The sequence below is a fragment of the Benincasa hispida genome, chromosome 8 (genome assembly GCF_009727055.1).
Source record: "Benincasa hispida cultivar B227 chromosome 8, ASM972705v1, whole genome shotgun sequence".
NCBI lineage: Eukaryota > Viridiplantae > Streptophyta > Magnoliopsida > Cucurbitales > Cucurbitaceae > Benincasa > Benincasa hispida.
The window spans coordinates 54,998,528-55,012,339 of NC_052356.1; the positions used below are offsets into that span (position 1 = coordinate 54,998,528).

A 13,812-nucleotide genomic window follows, 5' to 3' on the forward strand; every position below is an offset into this window, starting at 1 on the left:
GTAAAGATCTGGAATGAGCATAGTTTGTGGTGGCAGTGGGGGAAATCACTTCGCAGCTAGCCCAGTTGACAGTGCAACCAACCTTAAGGCAAAGGATTATTGTTGCACAACAGGGTGATCCCGACCTAGTTTAGAAGTGTTGTCAGGTAGGGTCGGGTCAAGCAAGTGAATTTTCTATGTCGATGGATAAGGGTCTTTTGTATTAGGGACGGTTGTGCATCCCAACAGATGATGACCTGAAAGGGGAACTGTTGGTAGAAGCTCACAACTCTCTATTCTCGATGCACCTAGGTAGTACAAAAATGTACCAAGATGTGAAGTGGTATTACTGGTGGCCCAATATGAAAAGGGAGATAGCTGGCTATGTCAGTAGATGTTTAGTCTATCAGCAGGTGAAGACCCCGAGGCAGAAGATAGCAGACTTGCTACAACCTTTGGATGCGCCAGAGTGGAAATGGGAGAGCGTGGCCATGGATTTCATCACGGGTTTTCCCAGGACAGCGAAGGGTTTCTCAGTGATTTGGGTTGTGATACACAGACTCACCAAGGTGGCACATTTTATTCCAGGAAAGCCCACGTACGCGGTGAGTAAGTGAGCTCAGCTATATATGAAAGAGATAGTAAGGTTGCATGGTGTGTCAGTATCAATTGTGTTCGACAGGGATCCTTGTTTCACCTCCAGTTTTTGGAAGAGCCTCTAGGCAGCTTTAGGGTCGCGGTTGAACTTCAGAACAACCTTTCACCCCCAAACTGATGGGCAAACAGAACGTTTAAATCAGACGTTGGAGGACATGTTGTGTGCTTGTGCATTGGAATTCTCAGGGGGTTGGGACTCCCACTTACATTTGGCAGAATTTGCTTATAATAATAGCTATCAGGCTACCATTGGTATGTCACCGTTTGAAGCTCATTATGGCTGAGGTTGCAGGTCTTCTATTTGCTGAGGTGAGATCGGGGAGAGGAAACTGGTGGGAACTGAGTTAGTGGAGTTGACGAATGAAACCATGCAGAAGATCAGGGCTAGAATTCTAGCAGCACAAAGTAGACAGATAAGTTACGCGGATGTTAGCCTTAAAGATGTGGAGTTTGAAGCAGGTGAGAAAGTGTTCCTGAAAGTGGTGCCGATAAAGGGTTTCCTGAGATTCGGGAAGAAGGGTAAGCTAAGCCCACGTTTTATAAGGCCATTTGAGATCTTGGAGCGGGTCGGCTCTGTGGCTTACCGTTTGGCCTTGCCACCATCTCTCTCCGTGGTCCATAATATATTTCATGTCTCCATGCTGAGGAAGTATTTAATAGACCCGTCTCATGTGGTGGACTTTGAGTCCTTGCAGCTGAATGAAAACTTGAGTTACGAGGAGAAACCTGCGTAAGTTGTGGCTAGAGAGGTGAAAGTTTTGTGTAGCAAGAAGGTGCCACTGGTGAAGGTTTTGTGTCAGAACCATCGGTTTGAGGAAGCAACTTGAGAGTGAGAAGACAATATGAGAGCACTGCATTCAGAGCTCTTCCAGGATTAGAACTTTCGAGGACGAAAGTTTATTAAGGGGGGAAGAGTGTGACGCCTCATATATTTGTACATTTTTTTAAAAAAATAAAAAAGGAAAGAAAAAGAAAAAAAAAAGAGTTGTTGGTTAATTTAGGAAAAGGAAAAGGGAATTAGGGACCTCAGGTTGCATGCAAAGGAAACAAAAAAAGAAAAGTTGAGCCTATGCATGCATGAAGTACTTTTGAATAAAATTTCGGCTCTTTTATTTGATGGTTTAAAGGAAAATGTACAGTTGAGCCTATGCATGCATGAAGTATCATCCTAAAAATAAGTAGGAAAGTAGGGTCGTTACATTAATAGTTGGTAACTACAACTAGTTCTATGATTTATAAATATATAGTATCAAACACCCTTCAAACAATTATTTAAATTAGAATATAATTTTTGAATCGGTTATCAAACACATATCTGAAAACATGAAATACAACTCGATTTTAATTGAATCCATTATTTTTAATTTTATGTTTTCAAATTCTTCTCTAAATATGCCCTTAATTTTCTAGAAGCGTTGCAAATATTAAACAAAGTTTTTTTGTTTTTGTTTTTGTTTCTTTTTGTTTTTAATGGTTATACAAATTATCTTCCACTTTATTATATTGATTTGTTAGTTACCTTTTCTATTTTATAACTAAGAGAGTCGGTTTGAGAGACAACATGGGGTGTTTGACTCACCAACATGAGATAGTAATATACCAACTCAATGTCTGACCCACCAACTTTAAATGTTGGTGAAGTTAATATACCAACTTACTCTAACTCACTCGAACTCACCATGACTCTCCCTTCTTCCAATGCTTTCAATGACTCTATTCATCGGTCACTGTCGGTGACTATCACTATCACACTTCGAGAACTAACATCGGGCTCCGATAACCACCTCCAATGACAACTCTGGCAAACAACTTCGGATTTCGAAAACCACCTCCGATGACCAACTCCGGGCTCCGACAACCACCTCCAATGACAACTCCAACAACCAACTCTGGTCTCTGCACAACCTTCGCTTGACCAACTATGGCAACCAATTCCAAGCTACGACAACCTCCTCCCATGACAACTTTGGTGACTAAACTCCAACAACCACCTTCGCACGACCAACTCTGACAACCACCTCCGACATAAACTCTAACGAAAATCACCTTCGATGATCAACTTCGGTGACCACCTTCGAGTGAGCAACACCTGTGACCATCTTTGAGTGAGCGACACCGACGACCAACTTTTCAATAACCACCTCAGACGATGAACTCCGACAACCAACTCTAACAACATCTTCAAACGACCTACTTCATGTCATACCCCTTCCCAGATTACCCTTCTTAATCCAGAAGTGAATGTGACGACAGTAGTTACCAACCCTTTTGTGGCATTTACTGTCTAACTAACATCCTTAACCTGCTTAGATCCCTGGAATACATATATAACATTCACTAAACTAGGGAAACTTTAAAAATAACCTCAGAATACCAGGGATCAACAACAACATAATTACATCATATTATCACATACAGAGTTCAGCGGTCCCAATATACTTTACTAGTCCCTAATATGAGCAACACATATGTACAGACATTTACATAATAAACACCTAAAATTTCTCTCTAAACTTTTGACTTTTAACTGGAGTCCTTGAGTGGTAGAGCAGGATGACAGCTAACTTCTGGGGAGATGATCACTACCTGGGAAAAGAAAAACATTTAAAAGAATGAGTTACTCGCCCAGTGAGTGACTTAATAAAATCATAAATCTCATGCTTAAACTGAAAGCTAGAAAACATAATACTGGAACTAAAACATGCCAAGCAACGTGTACATAAAACTTTTATAACCATTGTATCTTAAAACATAGCTAAACTAATTCTCGGTTGAGAGAGAACCCTTTTGTTCGATCTCTCAACGTCGGATATCCTATTTAAGAGAGAACCCTTTTGTTCGATCTCTCAAATATAAGCCTGGGTTGGGGTGAGAACCCTTTTTTTAGAACTAACTGAATCTTAGTTGAGAATGAATATCCATCGCTCTAATTCCCAACGCCAAGCCATGGCCAGAAGAGACCCCTACTTCGATCCCTTCATACTGAACTATGACTAGGAGAGACCCCTACGTCGATCTCTTTATTGAACTACCTACATGCACGTGGAGTTTTCTAAGTACGTCAACACCTTAGGTACATTTACTTAGATACCTTCCTTACCTTCAGTATCCGACTCACTTAAGTTATCAAGTTCTCGAAGAGCATTAAAAAGAATAGTTTTCAAATATAGCATAGAAATCTCTTTAGGATATCTTCCCTACCTTTAGTATCCTTTTTTCATTGTATTTAGGAATGCCAACACATATACTTTGATAACCTTAGGTATTTAAAATATAGTACATCAAGCTTCATTGAACCTTAGCTTTAACCCTAACGTATGCTCAACAACATTAAGAGCACATATGCTTTAAAACATAATACAAATACTTGTAACATAAACATGTCATAGAATCTCCTTTTGAAAACTACCATGGTTCAACCATTGTACCAAAGAATATTTCATAAACTTGGTAACTAGCATGCGTTTATAAACTTTAGAGAAATGTGTTGCTTGGAACTTCTTGTAAAATAACCAACATAAAAGCAACTGTTAATAAAGCATGGATTATTAAAATATTTATAAATCATTTATAGTCACTCACAGCTCGTCGGGCTCTTAAACGGTTTATATACCTCTCCTAGCTCTTCTTGGCCTGAAAGGACATAATCCCCAGTTAGATTCCTTAGAATTCTTAGCAAAAAGCTTCAGGTAGCTCACTTACTATTGAAACTTTCACCAACAAAACAACATTACTAGTAAGATGATCATTATGAGCGAGATCATCCTCATGAGCGAGATTTACCACTTCTAGCGAGATTTATGACTTCTAGCAAGATTTATGACTTTCCAGCGAGATTTGTGACTTCTAGCGATTTGTAACTTTCCAGCGAGATTTGCATCCTTAGCGAGATCCTCCTCTTCCTTTACTCATTCTCTCTCTCGCTCATTTTCTTATCTCTTGCTCACTCTCGCTCATTTTCTTATCTCTTGCTCACTCTCGCTCATTTTTTTATCTCTCGCTCACTCTCGCTCATTTTCTTATCTCTCACTTGCTCTCGCTCACTATGCTGAGCTGCCTGCTTAATCTTCCCAAATAGCTGCCTGCTTACGCACCGATTCCCTTTTCCAATTTTAAAAATTTATAACTCAAAATTCAGGACTCTTTTTAAGGAACTTCCTTCTACAAACTTGTTTAGAATTGAGTTAACTTTCTTATCTTTAAAATATCAACAGAAAATTCCTTGTATTTTGTCCGAAAGCTTCCAATCTTCTCTCTGAGCTCTGATTAATCCGAGAATCTGCCCCTTCTAAAAATTCTTCACTTTTTGCTATTCTCCGTATGAGATCTTTCTCCAGCAAAACAACCTCAAAAACTAGATTCTCCCAGATTTCAAACGACATTGATCTCACTTAATTTGCTCAAATCATTTTTCAAAACCGAGCTTCTAAAATTCCTCTTCATTTTATACTTCCTTCCACCTCCCCTGTTCAATGGTCAAACCGCCACCTCATCCAGCACTTAGTGCTTTCGGCCAATTCCCATTATTGAGTTTCTTCAATTAATTTATTTTTCCTTCCCTTCCTTCATAACCCACATTAGGTCTTCGCCTTATAATATAAATTTAGCGTGCATCACATACTCCATCGTCTAACGCCCAATACCTATCGTTTAGCGCCCAACGTCCATCGTCTAGAGCCCAACGACTATCGTCTAGCACCTAACATCCATCTTCTAGTACCCAATGTCTATCGTTTAGCACCCAATGGACATCGTCTAGTGCCCAATGTTTATCGTCTAGCACCCAACGTCCATCGTCTAGTGCCCAACATCTATCGTCTAGCACCCAACGTCCATCGTCTAGTGCCCAATGTCTATCGTCTAACGCCCAACGTCCATCATCTAGTGCCTAATGTCTATCGTCTAGCACCCAACGTCCATCGTCTAGTGCCGAATGTCTATCGTCTAGCACCTAAGGTCCATCGTCTAGCACCTACACGATCACCTATCTCATCGTGTAGCTCTGCACACTTACTATACGATCGTCTGCCCCATCGTCTTGCGCTCAACATCTCACTTTCTCCGCTCTCGCTCACACATACCCAACACATGAGCAACTCTTAGCAATGCCTCTTGCCAATACTTCGGCCAATCATGCGTCCAACCTTATAAACGCATAGTTGCCTTTTCATCTTATGTGTTAATGTCTCCTAATACTTAATGCATGGGTCCTTTTTTACCTTACACTTAGCCAAATTTTCACTTGTTATATTATCTAAAACTCACCTTTGACTAAGTATTTCTAACCCTTAGAATTTTCTTCGTCCATCTGCCTACTTCCTTTACCTCATTTCATAATTTTACTTAACATGCTTGTTACTCACTTATGTAGGAAAAATGGAATACGGGGTTTACACTTCAGGCTCCGGCTACAAACTCCAGCAAAAATCATCTTCGATGATCAACTTCAATGACGACCTTCGCGCGACCAACTTCGGGCTCTGAAAACCACCTCCAACAATAAACTTCAACGACCAACTCCAATACCACCTTCATGCAACCAACTTCAAGCTCTAACGACCACCTCCGATTACAAACTCCAGCGAAAATCATCGTCGACAATCAATTTCGACAACCACTTATGACTATTATAAAACTAATGACTGTTAAAGCATGTTGTAGGGTTGTTGATTATATAAATAATAGTATTTTGTCTACATTAAGTGTAATATTAATACATAAAAAATTGTAAAATATATTTTTATTTAATTGAATTCACATATCAAATGAGTTTTAGGAATATTTCGACGAAAAATATGTATGTAGTTGAAAACTATGTAACATATAACAAAATAAAAAAACCTACAAAATGAAGATTTTTTTCCTGGAACATTATCTAGCAAGAATTAGTGAAAACTGGAGATTTGTTATCGGATGATCCTCCAAATTTGGAGGAATTAAAAGTGAAATTATTAAGAAATGTGGTAACATTCCATTGGGTGCTAAGATGATGGGGAGATTTTATTAAAAAAAAATCATGATGGAGTAAAAATACTGAGGAACAATAGGAAGAAGAAGAAGAAAAGAAGATGATAATGAAATTCATGGAGAAAAATTAGAAATCAAAAGTTTTGATTTCTCTTTGGTTTTTCATCTTATTAACCATATTTCTTCGAGAAATGTGATGAGTTAATTGTTGTTCATTACCCAAAAAAGAACAAACGAAAGAAAGAAAGAAAAACTTTAAAAATTAAAAGAAAAGATTGCATTTCATATTTTATTCAAACAAAGATGGGTAGAATTATTGAATAAAAAAGTTTCAAAACAAAAAATAGTAATCAAAAAACTGCACTAGATACCTAGTCACATGAACTCAACTTTGCACCCCAAACACAGACATATGAACTCAGACCAAATAATTCTGCACTCAAATACAAACATATGGACTCCATATACATATAAACTGCAGACATCCTATCTCAACTTAGCGTCCCAAATAGCCTCGAAAGTTTTTAGAATTCAGCTCACCCAAGAGACTTCAAGGCAATATGACCAATATACTCTTTAAATTTTTTGGAGAAAATATCTTTTTGGTCCTAGGATTTGATTCTTATATTTCAAAATTTTACACTTTTAGTCTTTAAGATTTTAATTTGATTTAAATTTAGTTCATACCTTTTAATATTATCATTTTACTATTGAGATTTGATCTTTATTTAAATTTGGTCCCTAGGTTTGAATATTTACATTTTTAACCTCAAGCTTTTACTAAATATTCACTTTGAATTTTTAAGTTGATTTCAATTAATTACTGAAGTGAAATTTTAATATTAATTTAAATAATGATGGAATAAATAGTGAAATTTAATTCATTCTAATTATTTAAAATGAATTAATAGACATTAACACGAAATACCATAATGAGTATTTAGTGTCATTAAGAGCATAGTTCAATTAACATAGTGTTCATACTATCGATCTCGAGGTTTGAGGTTCAATTCCCCCACCACACACTTTAATTACAATACCTTTTCAAAAAAAAAAAAAAAAAAGTATTTAGTAAACAATCAAAGATTAAAAGAGAAAAACTTGGAATCTAGGGACCCAAATTGAAACAAAACTCAAGCCTTAAAGGTAATTTGTAATATTTTAAAGCCTAAGAATTAAATTGAAATCAAATTCAAAACTTAATGACTAAAAGTGTAACATTTGGAAATTTATGAATTAGATAAAAACTAGAACTAAAACTTAAGAACAAAAATGGTATTTTCACCTAATATAAGCTATATGAACAAAAAATATTTTTGACAATTCTCGGTTGAAATACCATTTTGACCCTTGAACTTAGAGATTTGTTCAATTATAGTTCCTGTAGTTTTAATGAATCTTAAATTTAGTATCAAAGTTAATTCCCGTCGAAATTCGCTAAATAATAATAACAATAATTCTTATGCAAGAAATTATAATTTGTAAACATCTTTCCAAAATTTGGAGTGAAAATACTAATAAATGACGTAGGAACTAAATTTAAGATTTTTTTAATACTAAAATTTAAACTACATGAGCTTAAACAAACTTCAAAAGAGGGTATAGGATGGAAATGGTATTTAAACATAAACCACTTCAAGTATCTCATTTATACACTTTTCCCCTTCTAAAGTGTAAATTATAAGGTTCATTTAAAACATTGATACAGAAACAATAATTCTAAGCCCACTAACCTTTCAGGCAAGTGTCCATGGATGGTTTCATGGGCCCAAGACTATTTCAACAACAAAATTTTCTGATCTAAATTCTGCTTTCTTGAGTACATATTTTTCCATTTCTGTTGAAGACAACCAAACTGAAACTGAGCAAAGAACAGAATTTCCACAAGGTTGATAAATACTGTTCATTATATACAAGACTAGTCAAATGGTAACTACAAATTTCTCTGTCAAAGCTTTAGACCCCAATATATTTTCATCAAAGCTACTACCACCATTAATCGTTCTTTCTCATTTTCAGTTTTCTTTCAACTTCTCCACTGTAAGGTTCAACATGGAAGGCATACTGCTGTAAAACAGAGAAGACAATCATCTCTAAACATATCAACACGTTCTGAAAAGCCTCTTCAACATGCTCAACGTCTAACCAGATGTGGTTTGACCTGATAATGCCCAGTGCAACAAGTATATCTAGCACTACACCCTGAAAGGTGGAAGGCATGTCAAGGCAAAGCAAGAACAGTAACATAATTACTGAAACAAATTCAATGAAGGACAGAAGAAAAAGGAGATTGCTTAGATTCTTTAACAATACGTTTGGGAATTCAAAGAATAGAGTCAAATTGAAACAATTAGATGCCAAAACTATACTGATAAAGAATGAATCTATTGGAAAGGACTAGGTTCTGTTAAGTTACCTAGTTAGGGATATTAGTATGGTATTAATAAGGGGCATAAGTGTAACTAGATAGGGAGTTAATTAGTTTATCTTGTTATACATAGGAGGATGAGTGAGGGAGGGGAGAACTGATGAGTGAGGGAGGGGAGAATTGATGAGTGATCTAGGGCTAGGGTTAGCATTCTTAAGAGGGGAGGTTCCAAGTGCCTTTATACTTGGGTAATCTCATAGTTCTTCATTTTTCATATTTCAATATATTTCAGAGCTTATTCTAGTTAGGAGGTATCCTAACCTTCAGCTGAAAATAACTACATTATATATTCTATTGATTTAAGAGATTTTCTCGAGTGCTGAAAATTCATTATGAATCTTTGTTGACGGGTTAACTTATGAGTTGCTTGCACATTACTTTATGCTCCCGTAAATTAAGGAAAAGCCTACATATAAAAAGAATATTGATACGACCAATTGTGAAGCTCTAGATATCCTCTTAGTTCATATAGGTAGAATACACAGAAATTTCTACTTGAGCATTTTCGAATGCACCCCCTCACACCACCACCACCAAAGAAAAAACCCAATGAAGTTATTGAGAATCCCACGTTGGAAAAACTAAGGGACTTACACTCATAAGATAGATGGACTACTTCTCTCATCGCCAATTGATTTTGAGATGAAACCCTTACTATCAATGGTTTTAGAGCCCATAAAGCCCTGGGTATTGTTGGTCCAATAAGAAGAAATTGTGATCTGATCAAGAATGGTGAACCCAAAAGAGACACTATCTTAAGAGGGCACGTTGAGAATTCCATATTGAAAAAATCAAGAGAACTCCTTATAAGATAGATGAGCTACTCCTCTCATCATCAATTAGTTTTGAGATAAAACCTCATATTATCAAATAGAAGTAAACATCAACATAGCTAGACCAGAGGCAGTACGGAATATGCAAACTGCGCAAAAGAGAGTTAAAGTCAAAACAATAGCTTTCTGATCCTAAAACTTGCCAAAAAAAAAAAAAAAAAAAAAAGAAGAGGCTACTTGTATTTGACCTTAGTGCTCCATTTGGTGGTTTTCTCATTCTCATATTATTTGTAATTTTTCTTGGGGGAAGGTGGTTTTGGTGAGTGATAAAAAAGGAATACAAGCTTGCTTATTCGGGGCAACAGATCTAAATTAGATTTTTTACCTGCCAAAAGCAGAAAAATACAATTCCTTTGATGCACATGAACTTGGCCAATGGATTGTGTGGTTTAAGTTCCTTGGCGAAAACATGGTAGAAGACAACCAGAGAATACATTGCCAAAGAAACTGAGATGTTAAGGATGATGGTAAATGTCCATCTTAACCAGCTGGGATACATTCCCAACAGTTGCAGCGTTATCATCAAAATAGAGCAAACAGGGCGGATGACAACAAATTGCCATGTCCAATGTTTGAGAAGAAGTAGATGTCGATGGTCCAAACGGACAGTTCGAGGCTGCAAGTTTCATCACAAATAAAAGTCAAGGTATATGAAAGAACGAACAAAAAAAATCAAGAAGAAAACAATGGAATGATGTCCTAAGAGCCCCAATAGAAAGGACAATGGAATCCAATTGATCCCAATGACAACCACAGAATCCAATCTGGCAAATAATATGCAATGCATGCCTTTTTGTACCTGAAATAGTGTTACTGGAAACGAGTGATGAATTTCTCTTCCTTTGATTTCATCCGGTATAACATTTTTGTTCATAGATATATTCAGGTAGCTATACATCAGAGCTAAGAACTTAGCAATTACCTGCCATTCAACACATACAGTCAAGAGGCAATTAAGATGAACTCAACTAGACTGAGCACAAGGCCAAGATAAACTCAACCATGTTGAAGCAACTCACCAAAGCTTCATAACATTCCTTAATAGAATCCAGAAACATGAAAAACTCCTTGCTTCCCTTGATATCTAGCAAACCCACAAATGAGTCAACTGCATACAAGGGAGCCATTAATATAATAATTACTATGGCCTTTTGCTCCTTGGGATTCTTCCAGTAAAAGAGATGCTGAGATAATAACTGCATGGTGTAATGCATTGTCAACATCACACAGAATCCAGATCCTACTACAGTCAGCTGTTCAGGATTCAATGTGGATAAATCCATTATTCCGAAGTAGAAATAAAACCTACGGCAGAATCTGCAAAAACAACATCAATAATTATCACTATTAAGAAATCACATCAACCCCAATCCCACACATAATCGTTTTAACTTAAACTCCAAATGATATTGGGGAAACAGTTCCTAGAATCAGCAAAAGCAAATACCTTCAAACATAATTACTAATCATAGCTCTTTGTCTCCATTAATATAACCAAACATATTGTGCTATCAACATCGACTACGTTCAATTGCACTACAGAAACAAACAGAAAGGGAAATTTATGCCCTTGGAGAATATACACCGAACAGCTTCAAATCTTTATGGATAATTAAAGGAAATTAGAGGGCAGAGTTAACGAATATACCCAAAATCAAGGTGGATTTCAGCTTTAGACGATCAGTATTTGGGATTTGGGGTAGAGTTTCAGATTCATTGAGATCTAGCGGAAGTTGTATCTGACATGAATAGAAAAAAAGAAATGAAGATTTTGAAAACTCACTTCGAATCGGAATGGTTCGCTGTAATTGGTTGAGGTACTTTACAGTCGGAAAGTTACCCGTCAGCGGCGCGCCGATCAAAATACGAGAAATATGTTAAAACTAAGAATGGGAAGGACGAATGTGATTGACCCAGAAATTGTTCAGCAGGGCTGCCGCGAATGGGGATTTTCTTTTAATTAATTTTTGAAGTTTCAGCTTGAGAAATTTTAAAAGATTGAAAAAATGTAAAATTATTTATGGAAATATTAAAAAAAATATTGATAAATATTCGTAAATTTTAATCTATTAGTGATAGATTTCTATAAATTATAAATAATTTTTTTTTTAATTTTTAAAAATCTCCAAATTTTAATCATACAATTCATAATAAATGCTTTTATCAAGTTAATTGAGAGGAAAAATGGAATTACTTCCTTTCCAAAAAAAAGTAAACCTCACTTTAAATACATCAGCCATAACATGTATATAGCACAAGTGTTCCAAAATTAAATAACTAAAATACATTCAAAATCTTGTGTGGTACACTTATTCTAATACCCCCTCCTCAATATAGACCGTGTTGACTAAATACATCCATCTTGACCAAAAACCATAAAGAACACGGGAAGCGAACAGTTTAGTAAACATGTCAGCAAGCTGAGCCTTTGATCGGATAGGCAGAAGCTTCAAAATACCACGATCAATTTGTTCCCTCACGAAATGGTAATCAATTTCAATGTGCTTAGTTCATTTGTGAAAAGTAGGATTGGATGCAATGGCAATAACAACCTCAATATCACATAAAACAACAATAGGGGTAGGGGAAACAATCTGCAAGTCATAAATAATATTGTTAAAGTAAATTAATGAAATCAACTTCTACAAAGTTTGTTGTAACCGTTGTACACAAAACAAACTATAAATACACTTGTAGCTAGATTTTATATGCATCGTACAAATCAAAAGGAAAAAAAACTAGCTAAGTACTCATATGTAGATCTTCAAGATCATCTCCAAGACTAATATCAGCTCATCTTCGTGGATGTAGGCTATTTTTGGGTCGAACCACATAAAATTCTTTGTGTCTTTGTCTTTCTCTTCCTCTGCTTCATCTTCTTGTTTTGATCTCCAACTTCTTCATCTTCCTCAAGAAAATTTGCCAGCATCTCTCTATTTTCTTTTCTCTCTTGAGTTCATTTGAAAAGAAAGAAATTCATTTAGTGTAGCCATTCAAAGCATTTAATTTCAATGAGTGCTTTGAACAATATCAGATCGTCAACGTGTAGAGCTGAGGTTTTCTTTCACGCGGATTGTGCTTTTAGCACATGGTTTTGCCTTCAGCTGGTTTTCCTCAAAGATTAAAATGGTTTTCTTCTTTTACTTGGGCCTTAGTCCCATTTAGTAAAGCCCCAAAGTTTCATTTGTCTTCAACTTCCAAAGGCCCTACAAATATGATTGATCCACAAAATTGCTGACTTTTTGGCCCTTAATCTTAAATTAATTAATATTTTGATAATAAACTTGTTCTTGTTCACTAATAATTTTAGTATTTCAAGGTGTCCATTACGTAGAGCTCGGGACAACGATTCCAACACAATTTGAATCACTCAAATCGGAGCTCAAACGAAGAAGAAATAGGCAAAACAAGCTTAATAGAAAAATCTCAAACTCATCACGTGGCATATTATTTTTCATCAAAGTGAACCAATTGAAAAGTGCCAGTTGAAGCAATGGAGGAGTAATACATAGTGAACTTTTGATTTTTGGATTAGTTAAGAAAAGAACTTGTTCTTAAACATCTTAACTTCCTTACCTTAAAATTTGAGCCTCTAATTCCTCCTATTAAGCTCAAAATTCCTCATCTTCTCTACTTGCCCAAGGACTTCAAAACTTGTAACACTTGGGAAAAATCTTTAAGCTTCAACTTGAATTCATGGAAAAATCCAGTTGGCAGCCCAAACTCATCCTCTGCACTAAACACCCTTCAGAATGATATAAATTCCCTTCACAAGTGAGAATGCCAAATCGATCTCTCATTCTTAGTTCCCTTATATACTTATGAATGCATGAGTAGATGGTTTATTGTGATGACAACTAGGCCACTAAGTTATGCTTAAGGCTCTAAGCACGACACCTGGCCCACTGAGCTTGGTGATTAAGCTGAATTCCTCTACCTTAATTCGAC

At 36.1% G+C, this 13,812-nt stretch overlaps 2 protein-coding genes across 5 annotated transcripts; one reads left to right on the top strand and one right to left on the bottom strand.

Annotated features, from left to right (window-relative positions):
- The first annotated feature begins 302 nt into the window (after window positions 1-302).
- On the top strand, window positions 303-1,370 carry LOC120084141. Its single transcript, XM_039040041.1, has 3 exons — window positions 303-584; window positions 823-945; window positions 1,011-1,370. Exons 1-3 carry the CDS (start codon window positions 303-305, stop codon window positions 1,368-1,370), a joined length of 765 nt encoding a protein of 254 aa, XP_038895969.1.
- A 6,851-nt stretch (window positions 1,371-8,221) lies between these two features.
- LOC120082443 (transmembrane protein 184C-like) lies at window positions 8,222-11,854 on the bottom strand. 4 transcript variants are annotated; one of them, XM_039037617.1, is made up of 7 exons: window positions 11,705-11,854; window positions 11,513-11,603; window positions 11,312-11,400; window positions 10,884-11,181; window positions 10,664-10,786; window positions 10,190-10,480; window positions 8,222-8,805 (listed from the first exon to the last, which is right to left on the bottom strand). In XM_039037617.1, exons 4-7 carry the CDS (start codon window positions 11,145-11,147, stop codon window positions 8,599-8,601), a joined length of 885 nt encoding a protein of 294 aa, XP_038893545.1. In that variant the 5' UTR covers window positions 11,148-11,181; window positions 11,312-11,400; window positions 11,513-11,603; window positions 11,705-11,854; the 3' UTR covers window positions 8,222-8,598. The 4 variants fall into 4 exon arrangements, with proteins under 4 accessions (XP_038893545.1, XP_038893548.1, XP_038893547.1 ...); XM_039037620.1 differs by lacking the exon at window positions 11,312-11,400; XM_039037619.1 differs by lacking the exon at window positions 11,513-11,603 and having other exon boundaries at window positions 11,648-11,828.
- Between the last annotated feature and the right edge of the window lie 1,958 nt (window positions 11,855-13,812).